Below are 23394 nucleotides of genomic sequence, written 5' to 3'. Positions count from 1 at the left end.
ATTCCACGAACCGAATAGGAACACAAGACAAAATGTAACATTCTTCTGCAGTGCATACACAACCAACTATCAGACACACTCACTAACCAAAAGGATGAATGATCTAGGCAACAAGTTTCTGTAATATGTACCAGCACCTAGAAACTTACAGATTATAGTTGCGTTGGTAATGTAGATTAAGTTATTAGTCTTATATGTAGTATTGTTCATCATGTTTAAAAACTTTTTGTATGTTTTTGATGGTTCATTAGGTATATTTTGTTATTGTAATCCATGTAAAAGCCTGGCAGTAAGAAGCGTTTCCACGTTGAATCGTCAGTGGATTTCTGAGAAAGTGTGAATTCATCACATATTACCAGTATCCATTAGCGCGTGCAACAAGACCTTAGCGCCGCACTTACTGTTTGGTGTCGATTAACTCCAGGGATTATAATACCGGTTTACCGGTAAACGTTTACTTTTTACCGGCAATTCAATAATTGTGTTACTTTGGGAAAACAGCGCGTATAAATACTACCTATATTAAATCACACATATATTGAGGGTAAGAAAATTAATAAGATAAATTGGCACTTAACATGGTGAAGCCATTTAAAGCAACATTTTGATTCTGAATGCTGGTCTTTCACCGGATTTTATAAAGGTTTGATGCCATACATAGCAATGCAAAATCATGTGTTTTTGGTTTGAAAATTTGGTCGCTTAAAAATGTTTCAGATGCTTTAAGTAAATACTGCGAATAGAATACATCTTGACCTTGGAAATCCTCGAGTATTTTGTATATAAGTCTTTTTATAAGCCTAGAAAAAAATTACGTATAGGCCTATGAAAACTGCTTTAAAGTTCGAAATCTCCTACTTACGAACCCATATTCGGTTATGATTTTATTTTATAATGTGGCAAATTAAGTTATTTATAAAATGATCAGAAAAAAATTAAATATTTATGCCTGAACATCCACAAAATAAAATAAAAGGCACTTTTTAGCCATGTTTTTTTCTTGCATAAATCAAAACAGGCGGATGGTGTTAAGCGAGAATTTAAACCTAATCGCCATCTACGTAAGGGTTGTTATTGATAGCGGCTCGATTTAAAATATTACACGACGTAGTGCATCGCCTTAACTAGTATATCTGTGAATAGTACCTAGTCCTCGCGCACAAAAAAAATGCCTCTAACATCACTATGCCAATGAAAAAGCATTTTTCTTACAGGTAGGTACCATAATATTGAAAAACTGCGAAAAAGATATTCAAAATAATCACGATGTTTTCTGAATCATTCTCAAATTTATCCACCATCATTGATTAAAGTAAGACTGTTACCAGCTCTGTACCGTTTATGTTAAGTATGTTATGTTTATGTTTATGTTTATGTTTATGTTTATGTTATGTTATGTTATGTTATGTTATGTTATGTTATGTTATGTTATGTTATGTTATGTTATGTTATGTTATGTTATGTTATGTTATGTTATGTTATGTTATGTTATGTTATGTTATGTTATGTTATGTTATGTTATGTTATGTTATGTTATGTTATGTTATGTTATGTTATGTTATGTTATGTTATGTTATGTTATGTTATGTTATGTTATGTTATGTTATGTTATGTTATGTTATGTTATGTTATGTTATGTTATGTTATGTTATGTTATGTTATGTTATGTTATGTTATGTTATGTTATGTTATGTTATGTTATGTTATGTTATGTTATGTTATGTTATGTTATGTTATGTTATGTTATGTTATGTTATGTTATGTTATGTTATGTTATGTTATGTTATGTTATGTTATGTTATGTTATGTTATGTTATGTTATGTTATGCCATGTTATGTTATGTTTATGTTATGTTTGGTTTATTTATGTTACGTTATGTTGTGTTATGTTGTGTAATCAATTTTATCCTGTAATTTGTTGTATTTATTAATAAGAAAAATGTTGTAATGTATGGCCAAGATCACTCTTAATGGGTGAAAGCCAATATAAAGAATAAAAATAAAAAAAGCTAGCTTGAATAATTAAGTGGATGCAGAAGATTTTCAAAAACGTAAACGGAATACAAAAAAAAATACTGACAAAGTGCAAAACGGTCGAGTGATTACAGGACTTCAAAAATACTTGTAATTTACCGGTTAGGGTAGAGTTGAAAATTTCACCGGTACGTATTTGTTCGGTTTGTTTAATTTGGTATCCCTAGTGTCTAGCACTGCATAATTTCCCGTCCCTTGGTATTCAACCTTTGCCGGGAGAGTGAGCTCGGGGAACAGGGTAATATTGTTAATAAGCATTGGTGTAGCTTTATGTTTATAAGTAACATTCGCCGATTAGCTTTCATGCCCTCCTGGTACACATACCTGGTACCTTGGCAGGCTTATCAGACGCATTAGGCAACACGGCAGACTATTGCTGTGGCTGCGACCAAGTTCCGAGGATCACAATGAAGCAAGCGGGACACATCTTGGCTTTTTATAACCCCAGAAAAAAAGAAAGTATCAGGCCTATAAAAACTGTTTTAAAGTCCGAAATCTCGTACTTACGTACCCTTTTTCGGTTGTGGTTTTATTGCACATGTGGCAAATTAAATTCTTTGGAAAATGGTAATGTAACAATTGATTATTTTTGCACATAAACTTCGCAAAATAAAATAAAATTGTAACTATAGACAGTCCTGATTTAATCACCTTCTAATCACCTTCAACATACCAACTAGAACGACTCGGTCGAATATTATTTTTAATTTCAACAATAATATCAGGACTGAGTCATTTCGATACTCGCTTGTAACTAGATTTCATGCAACTTAAAGTAATATAGTTACAAGAAGGCTATAATAATTTACCATAATAATAATAATAATTAAGGTTAGCATAATATAATTTTTGGTTATGGGTTCTATAAAGTTTTAAATTATTATATACACACTATCACATGTTTGTAAAAGTCACAATGGGCGTATAATATATAAATAAAAAAAAATAAAAAAATTGCATAAATCAAAACTGGCGGCTAGTGGTAAGCGGGAATTTAAACCTTATCGCCATCTACATAAGGAGTGTTATTGTTAGCGGACCGATTCTAAATTATACACGACATGGTCCATCGCCAAGGATACGAACAGTGTCAGTTTTCTCTAATGAGCGATTGCACAATGTACTCCCAAATAATAACTAAGTCCGTAATAAAACAAATCCATCAATAGAAACACGGTATATGAGTTCACACATGCGGATCCAGTATTAAATGTGCTAAATTGGGCAGTATTATTTTTAAATGTTTTCAGGTGAAGAATGCTATGACGTCTTAAACAATGGTAATTGGGAGCATTTATTTCAATATTGCTAAGACATAATGCAGTATCAAGATGGCCGTGAATTACTTTGTGTAAACATATGTACACTCCTCTTCCAGCCACAAGCTAATGCTTCTATGGAAGAGGGGTCTTGAAATATTTGATCAAATATTGTAACAAATAAACAAAAATGTACTTATATAATAAATAATAAAAAAATAAAAAAAATAAAAAATAAATAAAAAATAAAAAAATAAAAAAATATTTTATCAGTCAATCGCATTCTAATTTTAAGTGAATTAATCTTGAAGTATTAAAACTTACATCGTATAATCGGATACGGTCATGTTGACAACAGCATTTTTTTAAAACGATTCTAAAATGTTTTCATATTTACAGTAATGTGAATTCCAAATAGTGCTTCCATATTCAAGTTTACTTCTAACTAAGGAATCGTAAAGGGTTACAATTAATTGAGGGTATTTGAATGGTTTTGATTTGCACATGTCGATAATGATTGCATCAAATATTAATTTAGAATCGATAGTAATTCCTACTAAGAGTGATAAAGCTTAATAATTACAGTACATTGACCCCATTATTACGCCATCCTAATATCACAGTAAAACCTCAACGAAAAGGGCCATCAAACTAAAGGCAATAATATAACACACAGTTATGTTAGGTTTAGTTCTTTGCTTACAGATTACAGGTAATATGGCATACTAAAATGCCGCCATATTAGGGAAAGATATATCGATGAAAAGGACTAATAAAATATCAATTCCCTTCTGAGTCACCCTGCGTCTCTTCGAGACTGCCTTCCAGTGGAAGTCTGGCCGATAGTGGCGGCGTTAGTGCGGGCATTAAACAGATCGATATCACCGGAGTATTGCGTTTTATCATGGACATTTTTGCACGGTTTGACGGCGTTCCCTTTTGGGCACCGCGCTACCAACGCGCGCCTACATTTGATGCTCGTGATGAAAAAGCCTCAAACAACTTTAATTTTGCTTTGAGACAAATGCTACAAAGTTATGAGTATCTTCCTTGACTTAACTTGTTGCGTATTTTTATATTATTTTTTTAATGAGACTGCCAAGAGTTCCTCCCAACTGCTCCCAACCATCTGCAGCCAGGGAGACTATGACATCCCCAATTGGGGTATGTTGTGAGGCTGAAAGTAGTGGGGAGGGGAAGAATATGGCATATATGGACGTACTTGGTCGTTGGTGGATACTTTAATATGAATTCCACAGGGCTCCCATCTTGGACCTCTGTTGTTCTTAGTTTTATAAACGATAAAGTCAACGAAACTTAAAATTCTCCAAATATCTTCTGTTTGTTAATCTCCATCCCCAATTGGGGTATGTTGTGAGGCTGAAAGTAGTGGGGAGGGGAAGAATATGGGAAAGAGGAAGATGAGAAGTACCTAGCTATTCAGATCTGGTCACCAAACACGACTAACGCCATTTAAAGCACCGTTTTAATTCTAAATGGTGGTTTTACACCAGGGCGTTAATAAGAGTATCTTCCAGTCTGGAACGTGCCGCAAACATACTGTATATTATTTTACGTGAGGAAATTGTGAAATAACACAAATAAATCAAATAAAACTTGAATGCCGACATTTGAACCCGTGACCTCCAGCTTGCCAGTCCCCCTCGACCACGTTTATTAGTTTATACCTGGGTTCAGAAGAGATCCATATTATATGAGAGATGAAGCAAAGAATACTACTTTTATACAGAAAAGTTAAGCAAATATTAAGAAGTCGTGAAATCATTTGACAAACGAGCTGTCAACGTACCTGAACAATGAACTCTTAACATCGTTTTTGTTCAAATGTCGAATACAGAAAAATTGATTGTTATAATGTTTTAATAGTTTCTGTCGCTAAAATGGAGTTTCCCATCAACGCGCTGCATCCTGTAGAGTTTATTTAATCGAAGGGTTATTTATTATTTAGTCTACGCCGCATTTGGAAATCTGAGGCGATAAGCTTAAATGTTTTAGTTTAGGCTCTCGTTTTATATCTTTGGGTGCTGTGTTCGATTTACTGGCGTAAAATACAACGGTAGATTGGTAGCTGGGATTCTGCACACACTGTAAACGGCTAAAACAAATGTGCCACTTAATATATAATTTGATATAAGTGGTCAATAGTCATATAGATTAGGACACTTGTCTGGCAGAACGGTGAGTGGATTTAGTTAAGTTAGTTAGTTAGTTAGATACCATGGCAGGTACTGACTTATTTACATCAAATTATGCTTAACGAAACGGTTGAAAACTGGAAAATCTTGGGTTTGTTGCTTCTTAAAAATAGGCATTTGAGCAATTAATACCATTACTTTGAAAGGCTTTGGCATATATGAACGTATTTGGTCGTTGGTGGATACTTTAATATGAATTCCACAAGGCTACCATCTTGGACCCCTGTTGTTCTTAGTTTTATAAACAATATATTCAATGAAACATAAAATTCTCCAAATATCTTCTATTTGATAATTATCTTAAGCCGTACATAAAAATTGACTTGATAGAAGATAGCACTCTTTTTTAAAAAATAATAATCATTACTTGGTAGATTAATGGTGAACACTCAATGACTTTTACCCCTACAGTAGATGAATTAAAACAATCCCACGATGTGCATAATTTCCACAACCCATGACCAAATATAGAAAGGGGTACTTACGCGTAATTTATGAAAGGATTTGAGATGTCGTCGTTGCAATTATCATCATTGTCTGAAGCCATTTTCTGCGTCTATCCCCCTTTAACCAGCATTAGTCGATCCTCACAAAGTTTTAAACAAGTTCACAATTTTTCAAAATCACCACTTTATAAAAGTTAATCACTCAAAATAAACTTAAATCAATGAATTGTTTTTTAAAATCACTGAAAACTTTTTAAAAGATTCTGAATTCAAAATTACGCCACTATTTTTTTATTCCAAACTTGATTGTTTGTATTTTTATTGACGTTTGATTGTTGTTTGAATCTGAAAGAAAAAAATGCGTTAATGTTGGTATTGCCTCGTAATTTTAGATTTTATCGCTAATTTTATGTGCTTAAAAAGTGGGTAACATCCTGTTGTGAATATCTTCGTGGTAATGCATTCTATATATACAATCATAAAGCACAAGACAGTTAAGCAAAATTTATTGACCGTTGATGGCAATTTTGCCAATTGTAGTTTGAAAGAAGTTTCAACTTTTTTTAGAATATTTCTGATTTGACCCTTCAAGGGTGTTCTGGGTATATATCATTTTAATTGCATAATTATATGGACGATTGGAGACATGTTCAGACTTAGAAGAGATGAGATGTTGAACGGAGGGGTGGCAATTTAACATTTGAGATATGAGAGGATGTTCTTTTCGTTGATAACTAAAAACACCTGATCTAAAGTTCCCACTTTTACGGTCGTTGTTCCCAACTTTTTGTATGATTAATCTGAGGCTCCGATCAGCCAAGTGATTTGTACAGTAATATTCAATACGCCCGTTTCCAAACATCTTTACGGTTGATTATCTTAAGTGGCCCTGCTCACTTTCATAGATAGTAAAATGACATAAAAGTAAAAACTTTCAATGATAAATTAATATTGACGAATTAATTATTGTATTTATTATTAATGCGAAAATTGTGGGTGCCATATTCCCTTTGGTAACAAATATTCAGCCTAGCGAAATTCGAGAACGTCTTTTATCGTCAGTGATTAGGATAAGGTTAACAAAATAAATATTTTGTGCATGGTTAATATGATTTAAAATGGTGTTCAAGTATTACTATATCAAATTGAAGTTAACCGTATTAAAAACGATTTAATTAAAATATTGACCTTTCCACCGGGTGTTCGTGACGTGTTTAATGCTAATTCTGTTATTAATTTATTCAAGAGGTCAGAGGATTGTTACACGGTTTCTACACTTGTCACATATATTACTGTTTTAAATTGCCTGAAAAGTATGCCTCGTTGCGTATGCACAGAAATTAAAAGCAATTTAATATTGGTTTTCGTATTTCAAAGAAGTATTCTTCAACAGTGTAATGTACTTTTCAACTCACAATAAAGACACTTTTAAAAATTTTAAAAATCAACACGTATTGTAGTGATAATAGACAATAATTAACATAAATAACATAACATGAAAGAATATAGAACTCTTATTTTTTTAAATACAATCGTTAGTTCCCTTACAAGTTAAAAAGAGGTGTTTTACAATTTCTCTAGAGCAGACCCGTGATAAATCACGGGATATTATATATCTAGGATTCGTGAAGCTGAAAGTATTTATAAAATATTTTATTTTTTAAAACAAACATATTTTGTCAATTTCAATTGACAAACCATATTTAACTTTATAATGAACACCTTTGGTGCCGTTTCAAAAGAAATACAAATTTAAAAATATGCAATTATTTTTTTAAATAAAATAATTTTGGTACCTACCTACTTAATCATAATTTATACTTATTAGATCTAATTTTGAAATTTATAAGTTCATTGGATGTGAATCATTTTTCGCATCACGCAGCAATATTTCACATCATGCACATCATCACAGACAACTGAAATTAGTATGTTCGAATATCTTTTTCATGAAGATAAAAAACATAATGTAGAATTTTCAAAAAATATTTGCTGAAAATTTTGGACAAAAAAAAGTATTGCTTATTTATTAAAAATCTCTTAAAATTATTGGTAATCCGGTTCAAAACGGGATTGTAGGCCGTTTCCTTATAAACTTTGAGTAAATTCTTAAAATATCGTAACACGTGTTCATGCTCCTGCATTTTAAGGTATACAATGACGAAATGAAAAAAATATTACGATTTTTATGAACACGTTCTTAACAGTTTATTAGGAAACCCATCAATTCATTCATTAAGGGTCGGAAATCCAGTTTTTAACAGGATTACAAATAATTTAAAGAGATTCTAGATACATTCTCCGTGTGACTACATGAAAATGTATTATTTTTAACGGCAGCATTAATTTCCACAACAATTTTGATAAAACCAAAAATTACAGTTGTAAATTAAGTGATGCTTGTTTTAATGCATGTCAGCGGATTAAATGTTTTACATATGGAAAATATTTTCCTAAACCTGTTTGAAAACCCGCGCCAAAGTCGAATAATTTTTATTTCTATAATATGCAAACAGAAATCGTCAGTCAATTACGATGTAGTTAAAACTGATGTATCGCCAATAGAAGCAGAACTATCATGGCTATGATGCTTACAAAGTTCCGGTAGTTTTTTTTAATCACAAACACTAATTTCTTTTAATTTAAGAATTAGGTAAACAATCTAACGATGTAATTATATGATAGTGATTAAGATAATTTTTCACACAAACAACGATATTCAAATATTATAACCACAGACGTACAAGACGTGCTAAACCTGCACAGTCATACATTAATTAATTCGCTGTGCGTTCAGTTTTCCTCAATGAAAATCTCATCAGAAGAAAAAAATACAGAGAGGAAGATCTTCATTTCTTTGGAGTAGGTGGAAGCAAAACAGAAAAATATTGGTTGACAACCACGCGGTTAATTAGACCAGAGGAGGGGGTCAGAAGGCGGTTAAATAACGCAGCGTTAAATGCGTACGTAACGGGTTGAGTCTCTTGTGTACGTTACATGCGACTCATTAAACGCCGATATAACCTGAGTTTGCTAACTCAAAATATACAGTATCTCCGAATGGTCACCCTAGTCACCAAATATGCGGTATGCTTCCATTTAAAACCTCAAAAATGTCCACTATTTCTTAGCGACCGATAAGTGGCTAATATGACATCACGTTTAGGTCCTACCTAGGCGTCATGAGTTCAATTTAATTGTTATTGTTATTTTAAGTTAATTAAAATTGTTGTCAGGTAATTCGTTATCAGGGATTGTTTTTTTTTGTTAATATTAAAAAATATGTAATCTATTCCTCCCTTTGCGTTATGTCTTTTTCTTTTTTATATTTTATCCTATTCTGTTATAATGGAAGATTTTCTCTGTCTCACTATTCCACTTTTCCATTTTAATTATGTCTGCCTCCTTACCTATATTTGCATGATCATTTAATGTATGTTTAATCATTAATGACAATATTAGTGACTTTTGAAACTGAAACAGTGGCATTTAAGAATTCAAATCAGGACCCCAGCCTTGCCGGGGCTTTGCTATATAAATGTATTATATTAAGTTTAAATTTTTACCCCAATGAAACTTAAAACAAGGGAAACCGATTTTAAAATTAAAAAAAGAGACAAAACATAGTATTTAAATATTTATATATTCGTTTTTATTGTTTGAACTTAACTACTATGAGGTTTTTCAAATTTTAATTTAAAATAAAACGTGAATACCTTTAATAAATTCCCAAAACTCTGCAAGCATCCTAAGTATATAATATTTATAAATCGGCCCACGCCTCGCAAGAATGATTATTAAAGTATCGAATGTCTTGTATGCTCGCGCTGGGCTCGTGGGCGCGCTATCGCCATTACCGATACCAAATTACAGGTTTGCCAGACGACTAACACAACATTACATATTACAACCATATGTATTGTTACATATTATATGCCTCATATGTACATATGTATGTTTATTCCGTTGTGGGTCAGTTGAGAGTGAATTGTGGTTAACCCTGTAGACGAAAATTTTGCTAATTTGAAAATACAGCCTTTTACGGGAACACCATACAAGTCTGTCTAAAGTCAATGGTAATATGGCTTCATATCCTAATGGGATACTTTGTGAGATTGAAGTGACGAGAAGGAGATAGGAAGATAAATAATAATAATAATTGGATGACTTGTATAGCGCCATTTTTCTGCAAAATCATCTCAGGGACGCTGTACAAACTCATAATACATTTCTACAGTAATCTATGTTATTACTAACTATTTATGGAGATCATAATATATAGTACAATACTTACCTGGTAGGTCACTTGAGATTAACACTTAATTAACATTAACTAATTGTTTATTTGCGAAATTTAGATACAGGATTTAGGACATAATTGGATATAACTGGACTTTCTCTCAGGAATGGTATATTTAATTTAAGGTGACAGCTTAAAAAGGTAAGTTTTTAGTTTAGACCTGAATTCTGTTGGACTTGTTATGGATCTTAGTTCCGGAGGGAGTTTATTCCAAGCCTTCGGCCCAGATACTCCGAAAACGCGATCACCAAACTTAGTATTTGGCTTGCGCTTAGGTTCCATCAGTCTGCCTACAGCTAAATGTTGGCTATTCAGAATTAGTCTCTCTGTTTTTCCTCCCTCCAACAACATTGGTACATTCAAGAACAAGGTTTACTTCATCCTTTCCACAAAAATACATTTTTCTCACCGCATCCCCAAATATGACATTTTTCTCAAGACCTACGGAGATAACTCACTAATTTATTTAAACATCGCTAATTTATTACGAATCTCTTAAAATTATTCGTAATCCGGTTAACAGCGGGATTGCAGGCCTTTAACAAGTGGATCGACAGGTTTCCTAATAAGATATTAGTAAAACACGAACGTGTTACCGCGATACATAACACGCGCATTTCGTTGTTGTATATTATCAGGACAAATGCAGGTGCATGAACACGTGTTCCGATATATTATAAATGCACTAAAAGTTTGATAGGAAACGGCCTGCAATCCCGTTATAAACTGGAGTTTAATAAATCAGCAATACTCATTTTTCTCCGTGTGTGTTGAGTTAATATAAAAAGATACTATCTAGATTGCATTTAGTTAAGGTAAAATCTTGTAATTATGCATAAAGATGCAGCCGAAAAATATGCATTAATAAAATGAAGACAATGACCAGTCGGTGGCTGAGTTGATATCGCGTTTGGATTCCACCCAGGCGTAGCGTGTTCAATTCCTCGCCTGGCTAAGTCCTCCATCACAACACAAGCAACATTTTCTGCTTAATGTGGTGGTGGTAGGAGATTTTCAAATATTGTCAAGTTATTCGTAATCCGGGAATGTTTGTCATTCTTTTAAAAAAAAAATTAAATTAAATATCTGTAGCTCTCAGTCGAAGTGTGATACAGTTAAAAATTACACAAGTTGATATGGTGGAATTAGCTCAGTGAACAGAGCACTTCCCCGGTAAAGAAGAGGTCCTGCGTTGAATTTTTAGATGCGACTGAAACTTTTCTGTTTCATATTTTTCTTTTGAGAGTAGCAATTTTTTTTTCGAATGTTTTTTTGTATTTCTCTCTTCAAGGATGTTTGTTCTAGACCATCATTTCAAATTATAGAGGGAAGATAAATTATATATATTATTTTGTTTAAGTGGGCAAATTTTATAATTATATTGAAGATTGGAGTCGAGTTCAGGCTTAGAAGAGATGAGATGTTGAATGGAGGGGAGGAAATTTTAGATAAGGCTTGATAGAAGAGAGGATATTTGTTTAGAGAGGGACAACCAAAAAATATATGAAATATGTGGTCTAGAAGATCCCACTTCTAGACCACAGAATGTAAACTTCAATAATTCATTATTACAATTTGAGGTATTACTCGTTAAGTTATTCTAAAAAAAAATATATATATATATATATATATATATATATATATATATATATATATATATATATATATATATATATATATTATTGTATATTTTCGGTGATATGAGAAAAATAAGTATAACTAATAAAATATACCAGTAAATTTGTAATCATCATTTAGTATTATAAGTACTATTCCAGACCGTGAAAAATCACGGAATCTTCTGAATTTTTGACGCATCGGTTCCAATTTGGAAATGATAATTTTTTTTAAAATCTGCAAAAAATGTTATATAATAGCTAGGCACTTAATGTTTTTTTTTGTTTTTTTCAAACAATCAGTTCCAATGTTGAACATTACACTCAAATTCAAAGCAAATTTGAGTTCATTGAATCAGATTTCAGGTAGGACTATTCAACGCACAGCATAGACAACTGAATTTAGTGTGTTTGATAACGTTTGAAAATATTTATAAATATACCGTGTTGTATGCACTTAATGTTGTCAGCGTGTACCTGCTGACATACCACAAATGGAGTTTAGTAGGTTATAAAGGATTTTAATACCATTCACCAAGTCGTTACTGAGAGTATCTACCACAAGGAGAAAATTGAGTATTGCTGATGCATTAAAAAATATTCGTAATCCAGTTAAAAATCGGATTGCAGGCCGTTTCCTTATAAACCTTTAGTACATTCCTAATATATCGGAACACGTGTTCATGCACCTGCATTTGCCCTGATAATATAGGGTGTTCCATCGGGTACGAGGGATTTATCCTCATTTTTTTTTGTATTGAAGTTGGCAACTCTAACTTTTTTTGTATGTTTGACAATTGTCATATGCTGTTGTTGAGGATATTAAAAATGAGTCACTATACACAAGAAAAACGCATTTTTACTGTTAAAATATATATCGTGATGATATATTCATTTTTACCAAAAGTTTAATAGGAAACCTATTAATTCATTCATTAAGTGACTGCAATCCCGTTCTTAACCGAATTACGTATGATTTGAAAAGATTCTTAATAAATTAGAAACATTTTATTTCAGTAAGTTTTCTCCGTGCAATTTATGCATTATGTAATACAGAATAAATCGAAGAATTGATAAAATATATTATGGTTCCTCCCATTAAATGTAGTATTAACAATTTCCAATGTAAATAGCATGTAATTACACGCTATCAGTTACCTAGCCGAAGGTAATGCCCGGCATAACCCGTGGTCGTTGGGCGTGGCTCCATATTATAATAAATGCCTTTTAATAAGACCCCCACGCGCTTGCATGGCTAATTCGATTAATTAAATTACAGCTAGAAAATCTTCAATGGTTCGAAACACCCTATGGGCGGTTCCACAAACCTACATGACGTGGTGACAATAATTAAACACTAAACTTCTACTAACCGAGATAGACTAGAGCGGTACAAAGATACTATCAAAATTGCCTTAGTGAACAATAACAATAATTAAGGAACAACACGTTGCTCGGAATATAGGTACATTTGCAATATACTCGATAGAAAACAAAATTCAAAATGATATATATATATAAAGTCTATATAATATGGGATTATTGCATGGAAATCTGCCTCAAACGCCCACATGAAGCAACTCATTAAGGCGAAGCTTAATGCCAAATCACTATTTTGATTAATCTTTACAATTGGTGTACATTATGAATTCCAAAAAATATGCTTTAGATAAATTTAAGGTTTTCCTATCGGTTCGCTTGAGTAGAATACAAATAAAAAAATAAATTACGCAATAAAAAATATAAATGCAAAATATCTACTAAAAAAAATTTTATTCAATAGAAATGTATGAGCGCAAAAAGGACACAAATTTAAAAAAAAAACGATATTATAGCTAAGATTATCTGTGACAGTTTCACTTGATTAACTTTTTTGCTTTCTTATAAAATTATTTACAAAATAAATAAAAACAAGTTTTTTGCTTGAAATTGAACGTTTCTAGACTCCGTTTGTCTAGCGATTGTAATGCCTATTACATTATTTTGGCTTGTAGCTTCCTCTAAAAATATAAAAAATAATACTGAAAATAATCCTAAAAGTACGCATTAGAATTCGACAAAAAGCAAAATGCTAATAACTTAAATTTTTCCATATTATAAAAGTCTACCATGCTCTACTCAAATTATAGGAAAAAATGAAGGATGAAAACCGCAATTCTACAGAACATCCCTAAATTAAATACATCTTTTAGCCAGAACACCCAAAATTTCCTTGCTACGAATCTATATATTGCTTTTTCAAATGAAATTAAAAACACCATGATGATAAAAAGTAAAAAAAATGACATCGTAATATGGGTAACTGAACATAAAGAAGAGGAAATCATTAAAATTATGAAGTGACTAACACAAACACAACTTACAGTCAAAAAAGGTGAAGATTTTTTTTTTTTTGAAATCATCATACGTGAGGAAATCGTGATTTAACAACCATAAAACAACCTACAGTACGCCACGGAAAGGGACTACCTAGTGAAAAGTACTGTGAATTGATCAGATCTCAATAGTCAAGTACTTCCTAACCTTCTTATCCCTCATATCCCCCCCCCCTTCAAGCCACACAACACACCCCAATATTAGATATGTATATCAGTTGGCCCGTATCCTCACTATGGACTACATTCCTCGCTCAAATTTAAGCGGGCTAAATCGGCCGCAAAGTAATTTGTTTTAGACGCCGAGGCGTTAGCAGTATAACAAGTCAAATGTACGTAAATAATTGCATAAGTACTTTTATCTTAATTTTTAATTTTATCAGTATAGAACAATGACATTAATTGAGAATCAATCTAAAATGGCTAATAAGAGGGATTTTAAAAGTTTATATGTGAAAATAGTTTGTTTTCAGTTAGTACGTTTTTTTTTATGAAAAGTGCACTGACTCTCCGGCAGAACAAATACAGGGTTTTCCAATGAGAGGTGTTATTTTGATATTTAATCGTAAAAGATCAATGGTTTCGTTGCTTGTGTGGCACGTAGCGCCGTCTTGTTGAAAGCAAACGTTTTCCAGATCAATACCATCCAATTCTTGCCATAAAAAAATATTAATCATCTCTCGATAGCGCAATCCATTCACCGTTGCTCCAGCCTCATTTTCGAAAAAGTAAGGTCCAATGACTCCGCCGGACCATAAACCGCACCAAACAGTCACACCTCAGGATAGAGAGGTTTTTCAATAATAACTCTTGGGTTTTCCGAGCCCCAGATGCAAAAATTTTGCTTGTTGACGAAGCCACGGAGGTGGAAATGGGCCTCATCACTCAAGATGATTTGCATTTGATTCACTCAAGTGAATTTTAATAATTTCAATGCGTTATTGAAGCGTGTATCGTTCCATTTTTATTAACGGCGTAGTTTCCACTTGTCAAATGTCAAAAAATGACAGCTTCAAAAGTAACATCTACCGAAATAGCGGGCTATTCAAAATAACACCTCTTATTGGAAAACCCTGTACAATTTACAATAATTAGTATCCTCGCAAATAGCACCTTACTGATTGAAGTAAGGAACTTTATCAAAAATAAACTCGTAAATTAAACCCGCCTAAAAATAAACAGGGCGATTGATCGCGGTGACCGAATTTTAATTTTACAAAGAAAAATAAATCATGGACTAAAGGGTAATATTGATGATATCTATGCTTACGATATATATATATATAGATTATGTGATAAGCCATGCTAAGCCGGTACCCCCGAGATCTAGGAGGTATTGGCTAAGCTCGACATACAAATCAAGCCGAGATAAAAAGCAACTGCACGTAGAAAAATAAGTATTTCTGAATTTTTAAACTGCAGAACGCTTCCTGATAAACTTTTAGAAAATTCTTAATAACATCGTAACACGTGTTCATACACCTGCGTTTGTCATAATAATATATACTGACGAAATGCGAAAATGTTGGGATTTTTATGAACACGTATTCCGATATCGCGATAACACATTCGTGTTTTACTAAAAGTTTATCATGAGGATAACGTTATCTGCCTGCAATCTCGTTTTTAACCGGATTACCAATAATTTGAATAGATTCTTAAGGCGAAACTTAATGCTAAATTACTATTTTGATTAATCTTTATAACGAATTGGTGTACATTATGAATACCTATAAATGTGCTTTAGATAAATTGAAGGTTTTCCTATCGTTTCGCTTGAATAGAATAAAAAATAAAAAAATAAAATTACTCAATAAAAAATATAAATGTAAACTACTAAAAAAAATATTTTTTAATAGAAATGTATGAGCGCGTAAAAGAAACAACTTTTAAAAATACAGTACTATAGCTAAGATTATCTGTGACAGTTTCACTTCATTAACTTTTTTGCTTTCTTATAAAATTATTTACAAAATAAATAAAAACCAATTTTGTGCTTGAAATCGAACGTTTCTAGACTCCGTTTGTCTATTGATTTTAATGCCTATTACCTACAATATAAGTTATACCAAGAATATACAACAGTTTGGCTTGTAGCTTGTAACCAATATTTTTATCAGTAATTTTTCTCCGTGTGATATATTTCAGAACGTCGAAAGATTGCTGCTTCGTCGTGTTTGTTTTATAAAAAAATCTTAATGTTTATACTTTCCTGGTGGCTGTTAAATGAATTAGATATTTAAAACGAAATCTTTAATAATAATATTGTAATCTCTGGGTGATAATATCACCATGTTTGTTTTATATCGCCAATATCCAAAACATCCTGGCGAATGTTCAATAAAACAAGATGAGATAAAATAACATATAAAAATTATCGAAATAATAACAATCGATGATTGATAATATTTAATATTGTTAATTTTTAATCACGTGATAAGTAATAATAAACGTTATGCATCGGTTGTTTTAAAGAGTCTGTAATCAATATTGAATATCACATTAAGAGGAAGCTATGTACAATCCAAAAATGTGTATATTCTTGGTATACCTTATATTGTAGGTAATAGGCATTAAAATCGCTTGACAAGACAGAATCTAGTAACGTTCGATTTCAAGCACAAAACTGGATTTTTATTTATTTTGTAAATAATTTTATAAGAAAGCAAAAAAGTTAATCAAGTGAAACTGTCACAGATAATCTTAGCTATAATACTGTATTTTTTATGTAGTTACCTTTACGCGTTCATACATTTCTATTGAAAAAATATTTTTTTAGTAGTTTACACTTATATTTTTATTGAGTAATTTATTTTTTATTTGTATTCTATTCAAGCGAAACGATAGGAAAACCTTCAATTTATCTAAAGCATATTTTTTGGTATTCATAATGTACACCAATTCGTTATAAATTTTAATCAAAATAGTGATTTAGCATTGAGTTACGCCGTAAACAAGTTTTTTATGTAAATTCTGCATAAGAGTCCCAACTGCTCTCGATTTTCCTTCAGCCTCACAACACACCCCAATTGGGGATGCTATAGTCTCACTGGCTCTAGACGGCCGGGAGGAGTTGGGACTCTTATGCGATAATCAAACATAAAAAATAAACAAATTTACATGCTGAGGTACCTACCTGGTAATTCAGATCTGGTCAATAAAACGTCTAAATTCATTTCAAGCAACGTTTTGATTTTAATGCTTGTCTTGAACCGGGACGATTCTGAGAGTATCTAAGTAGGTACCTACCAGACAATTTGAGAGCTTAGAATGCTTAGTGTGCCTTATATCACAGCGAATGTAGGTAATAGGCATAAAAATCGCTCGGCAAACGTTATCCAGGGACGCTCGATTTCAATCGCAAATATTGTTATTATTTTTTTGTGAATTAATTTATTTTATTGCATTTCAAATACATTTTTTTACTGGTTTACGCTTATATTTTTTTTAAATTAATTAATAATTTTATTTTAATTCTAATCAAGTGAAACGATAGAAAAGGCTTAAATTTATCCAAAGTATACTTTTGGTATTCATAATGTAAACAAATTCGTAGTAAAGATTCATCAAAAATTGTGATGTAATTTTAAGCACCACCTAAAGAGATTTTGAGATATTTTAATAAATTATTTCAATTTAATTAAAGATCTAACTAACTAAACATCACGCCGTTTGCCGCAGGAGTAGGTGGAACACATTCATTGCCTAATTCACATTCATACATCGTCTAAAACATACTGTTCTGTTATTCTACACGGCCCAACTCAAGTATTTAGTTCATTTTACAATCATTTCTTCGTTCATTTGTTCTAATCGTTCCTTTCTTAATCTTGCTCATTTCAATAGCATGAACCTTGCATTCTTTGCGAATCTCCGCATTTTTCACACGATCATGCATGGTTTTACCACACGACCGCCTCAAGGATATCATTTCCACAGCATTCAGTGTACTTTTATCCTTCCTCTGCCAATTCCATGTCTCACTACCATATAAGTATCAGGGTAGGTACCAGCACTCCATTTTGGACTGCTAGCTTCGCTTCCTTGGAGTTATTTTTTATTTATTTATTTATTTGAGGAACATAAACAGTCTTAGTAATACAATACACATAACAGAATAACAAAAAAACAAACCAATTATTAATGTTCACAGATATATATTCAGAAACATAAAACTTTAAAACTAACCTGTAAACGATAAACCTATAATATGCCTACCATAAACAGCAATAAATAAAAGTGATTATAACTATACTTAAATAGACTTGGGTTGGAACGGGAAAGGGGAGGAGAGGGATTAGGAAAAGTTGCCACGCAAGTGGCAAAATAAAATATTAGGTACAATCAATTTAACAGTGGTTAATATGAGTTAGAATGTGATACAATGAAATTCTGTAGTGATAGTAACTAGCAGTGAATATGTCAGCATGAGTGTCTATATTTGCAAATTTATTATTATAGTAGTTACATGTCCTTTGCATAAATTCATTTTGGTTGGAATTGGTATTGCATCTATCAATGTAGAAAAGGGTATTTTTGAAAAAGTATTAGAATTTTCTTCAAGACGAGAGAACTAGTCATAAAAGAATGCATTTGCAATAGAACAGCGGCCGGGCCGTGCAAAGTGCAATTAACCAGTAATCAGGCAAGTGCAGCTTATCATCAGAAATTAAGTCAACACCATAAAGATAACGTAACTACGGCCATAAATAGGTTTCCGCGAGATAAATCATCTGATACTAGAGGAAAATGTACCACAAATATGAAGTTCACAACTGAACGATAGTGGAAAATCATCGAAAAAAATTAACCAAAAAAATTAACATTATTTTCTATTTTATTTTTTTAATAACCTAATGAGTAAAACCTCAATATTAGCGATACTCAAAAGAAAATTTAAAAATTAAATTCTAAACATGAACAAGGACCTTTGCCTTGCCGGGGCAATGCTCTTTGTCCTACATGCAACCGTAACTTTGTCTGATTTTTCTGTTTCAAATTTGCGTTTGAAAATACCTACATTAAATTTAAAATGTATTTTAAAACTTGTATGGTTTCAAAAAAATGTTTTTTTCTAAGAATAAAACCTTCCTACACAGGAACTGGAGTTAACGACTTTGCCAACCTCACCGAATGGTTGGACAGACATTTATTTTGTATGTTAACTGCTCTATCCGATTTCATAGAAATTCATTTTAATTATAGCCGCTAAAATGTGATAGAATGGATTGTCAACGAGTGTATCTGCCGAGTTTCAACTCGATTTAATGCCGGGAAGTAAACAAAATGATTTCCGGAAACCATTATATGAAAACCTTTGTTATATAATATCTTCCGAAATGTATTTATATTTGCCAGTTAGGTGTATAAAACAGTGTCATTTTTGGGATACAAATTGCAAAAGAGTACCTATAACTGTTTCTGGGGTTTCCGGAAATCAGTGTTAAAAAAACCAATTTCCGGAAACCTGTTTTTAAAAATAGTGTAAATTGTTATTATATACGAAACATGAAACAGAACATGACACAGAAAAATAAAATGGGAAAAAAATCGTTGCAAGATAATATTGTTTAAATCAAAATTTGAAATATGAGATCGACAAAATGACGTATAATAATTTGATCCTAATGGTCTGGTAATTAAAGACGTTTTTCCTATACGACAGAGATCCTGCATTCGATTCCAGTTGAGACGGTTATCTTTTTATTTTTCTGTGTCTTGTTCTGTGTCATGTTTCCTTTAGATTTATTAGTATTATTATCTTCTTCTTCAAATATATATTAGTTTATAAAACAGCAATAGTCATATTTCTTTGTGTACTTATTCATATCGCCTATTTTGATTTTATTTGATTCCCAGTTTATCTTCATATGACATTATTTTATACAACTTGACTAGCTTGACTTTGCACGTTCTCATAGTTAGCACAAAGAACTAGGTAACCGAATTAATATATATATAAGTTTTTCATATATAAAATCAACACAACAGTCCTAAAGACCAAATGCAAACTTTAACAATATCAATATTATATATCTACCTACTCGCTCAATAATTAAGGAACTGAGATTATTAACATTATATAAATAAAAGAAAAGGTCACATTAATAAGACTTTTAAAAATTAATCTGTACATTATATTTGCCCTGGCATTTAAGAAATTGTCACCACCAACAAAAATATTAATCTCCGTGGATACTAACAAAAAATTACCTTTTGCATCTAATACTAGGAAACACTTCCTTGCAAATAGAGTAATGGATACATCGAACAAACTTTAGTGGATACATGGAACAAACTTTAGTGGATACATGTAACAAAGTTAAGTGGATTCATGGAACAAACTTTAGTGGATACATGGAACAAACTTTAGTGGATTCATGGAACGAATTTTAGTGGATAAATGGAACAAACTTTAGTGGATACGTGCAACAAACTTTAGTGGATAAATGGAACAAACTTTAGTGGACACATGGAACAAACTTTAGTAGATACCTACAAGGAACAAACTTTAGTGGATAAATGGATCAAACTTTAGTGGATTCATGGAACTTACTTTAGTGGATAAATGGAACAAACTTTAGTGGACACATGGAACAAACTTTAGTGGATTCATGGAACTAACTTTAGTGGATACGTGCAACAAACTTTAGTGGATAAATGGAACACACTTTAGTGGATACATGGAACAAACTTTAGTGGATAAATGGAACAAACTTTCGCAACATTTCAACGATTCTACTAATATAAACCAATTTATAGCTCGATTCTTTTCTTATTTGGAGAAAAAAAATTATTGACTTATTAAAAACACAGTACAAAAAATGTTAAACTTCAAACAATTTGAAACTGCTCATTAAATATTTATAATTTGACACATTGGTAAAACTAACTAACAATCACGCCGTTTCCCAGCAGGGGTAGACAGAGGAACGAAGCGCCAAACTCGGTCTTGACACACACTTCTTGCCTTATTCACATTTATACATCGTCTCATACATACTTTTCTATTATTCTGACTCTTGACATGGCCCGACTCGAGTATCTGATTCACTTGATCGTGCCATGTCTTCCTCGGGCGTCCCCGACTTCTACCATTCACATATGCGTCATATATTATTCTTAGTATGTTTCATATTTATTATTAAATTTTAATTTTGTAAAGCGATTTTTATGATTTTTCCTCATAATGAAAATGTGACAAGTAAACTACCTACCTATTTAATGAAATAAATACGCATAAATTTAAATATATAATTCCAATTTTTAAACAATATAAAAATACAAATTTTGTAAAATACCTATCAAATTATTATTATGAATAATTATTTTAATAAATGTTTTGTACGAAAGAAAAATTAACACAGTGCGGGTTATTAACATTGACATTCACGAAATTTTCGTAAAGCGAAACAGCTGTCGTTCGTAAATTTTAAAAAAATACCTACCGGCACGTAAATGTGATTTAAATAACAGAAAAATATTATATATGTGCATGAATTATAAATAATATTCATGTATTCTACAAGATTTACATAAAAAACAATAAATTATGTTTAAAAATATGGCAGATATATTTTGTACCATTTTTTTCAATTTAATTGATAATAATATAAATGTATATTACTAAATAATACCAATAATACATAATTCCAAGTAAGTACATTAAAACTCACTTCGGAAAAGACAACATTTACACAAAAAAAAATTTTAGAAGACAAATTTAAAATCGGGTCAAATGGCCAGCGTAGATTTTAAAACAGACTTAACACAGTTAATTGAAAATTAAATTAAGGAAAGATTATATTACTGGTTAAAAAAGATGCTGAGAGCTTTTAAAAAAATACCTACCGATTTAAATTAATATATATTTTGAAAACAACATGTACCTATTAATGCAAGCGGGAAGGTACGTATAAGATACATTAGTTTTTTTTATTGTTTGAGAGTTTCTTTTGAGATTTGTTTAAACACCATATTTAACCAAAAATATATAACTCTGATTCAAAAGGTTAAAATTAAATAGTTTTACATTATTTGCAAATTCTATTTTGATACATATCTGCTTCGTGTTTTTTGGAATGACTATTGTAAAGCTCCACAACTCACGATAGAAACGACTTGCAAAAAATTTAATGAACGCAAAAAATTCCACACACATAAGTGCAAATTTTGTGACATTTTCACCGTAATTAAAACAATTTAATCGGTTATTTCTATAGGGCGCTTTGGCGTAGTTACCATTATCTAAGAATGTATGAAATACCTACTAATCTAATAAAACAGATACCAACCTTCGATAAAATAAAATAAAAATACAAATTCGTTAACTTACCAATCACACGAATTTTTCCACATCCATAAACAAGATAACTCAGCTGACACAAGAAAATTATCTATGGTTTTTGATTAAAAAATTATTTCACTAATACTGCTATAAATTTAAATGTTTCAATTAACACATAAAAACACATTAATATTCCAAATCCACTTAGAAATGACACATTATCCATAAATTAAAATGTTTAAAATTGCACTGAAGTTTATAAAATGTCTGACACTCGAACTATTTATTATATTATTGGTATAAAAAGATTCAAAGTTTACAGTTCAGTTTCTTCGACGGAAACGCACGAAAAACTTCAAAGTTCTTTAGCGAAATTCAAATAATGTTATTCTGGATTGTTATTTTATGTTGTGAGTATGAAATTTCGCGGTTTTTGATTTTCTCTTCGCAATGGAAATCCTTTTACGCCGTAACGTACGTTTTTCCTTTTGTATTTTGGTATTGAAGAGGTAACCACACGGAAGTACACCTCTCGCGGCAAGTCGCCGTTTCACACTAAATTCCGAGTTGCTAAAAAGCGGCCGAGTTCGATTTGCCGAGCGGCTTCGGTAGTCCTCGGCTCTCTCCGGAGGACTGTGCAACAGGTAAGTCACTTCGGAGGTGTTACTTGATTTGGGTTGTGTCGGAAATTAAACATAGATTAATAACAGCAATGGGGGAACCAAATCTAAATTATTTATTTTTTATGAAACATCTCACAATGGCGTCATGTACAGAGAGGGGAACTATATCAATACCCGATTGGGCAACATTGTGATGTGTTATATTGTCCGTTCTGTAATATAAAAAATGCCATAAACG

The 23394-nt window shown here is 31.7% G+C and overlaps 1 protein-coding gene across 2 annotated transcripts in view; it reads right to left on the bottom strand.

The window, feature by feature from the left end:
- The window catches only part of LOC149410370 (uncharacterized), a 200968-nt gene extending 177893 nt beyond the window's left edge, over positions 1 to 23075 (bottom strand). The window contains exons 1-2 of one of the 2 annotated variants that reach the window (XM_089648881.1): positions 22582 to 23075; positions 5995 to 6300 (exon numbers count right to left, since the gene is read on the bottom strand). In XM_089648881.1, the coding sequence (XP_089505007.1) occupies positions 5995 to 6056 (62 nt within the window). In that variant the 5' untranslated portion in view covers positions 6057 to 6300; positions 22582 to 23075. The remainder of the gene's footprint in view (positions 1 to 5994; positions 6301 to 22581) is intronic. The other variant, XM_089648882.1, reaches the window with a different exon arrangement.
- Positions 23076 to 23394: the final 319 nt, after the last annotated feature.

The sequence above is a fragment of the Hesperophylax consimilis genome, chromosome 28, assembly GCF_061612785.1.
Source record: "Hesperophylax consimilis isolate HC1 chromosome 28, BYU_Hcon_1.0, whole genome shotgun sequence".
NCBI classification, from domain to species: Eukaryota; Metazoa; Arthropoda; class Insecta; order Trichoptera; family Limnephilidae; genus Hesperophylax; species Hesperophylax consimilis.
The sequence above is the reverse complement of the archived record's forward strand: the minus strand, read 5'-3'. Positions and strand labels throughout refer to the sequence as shown.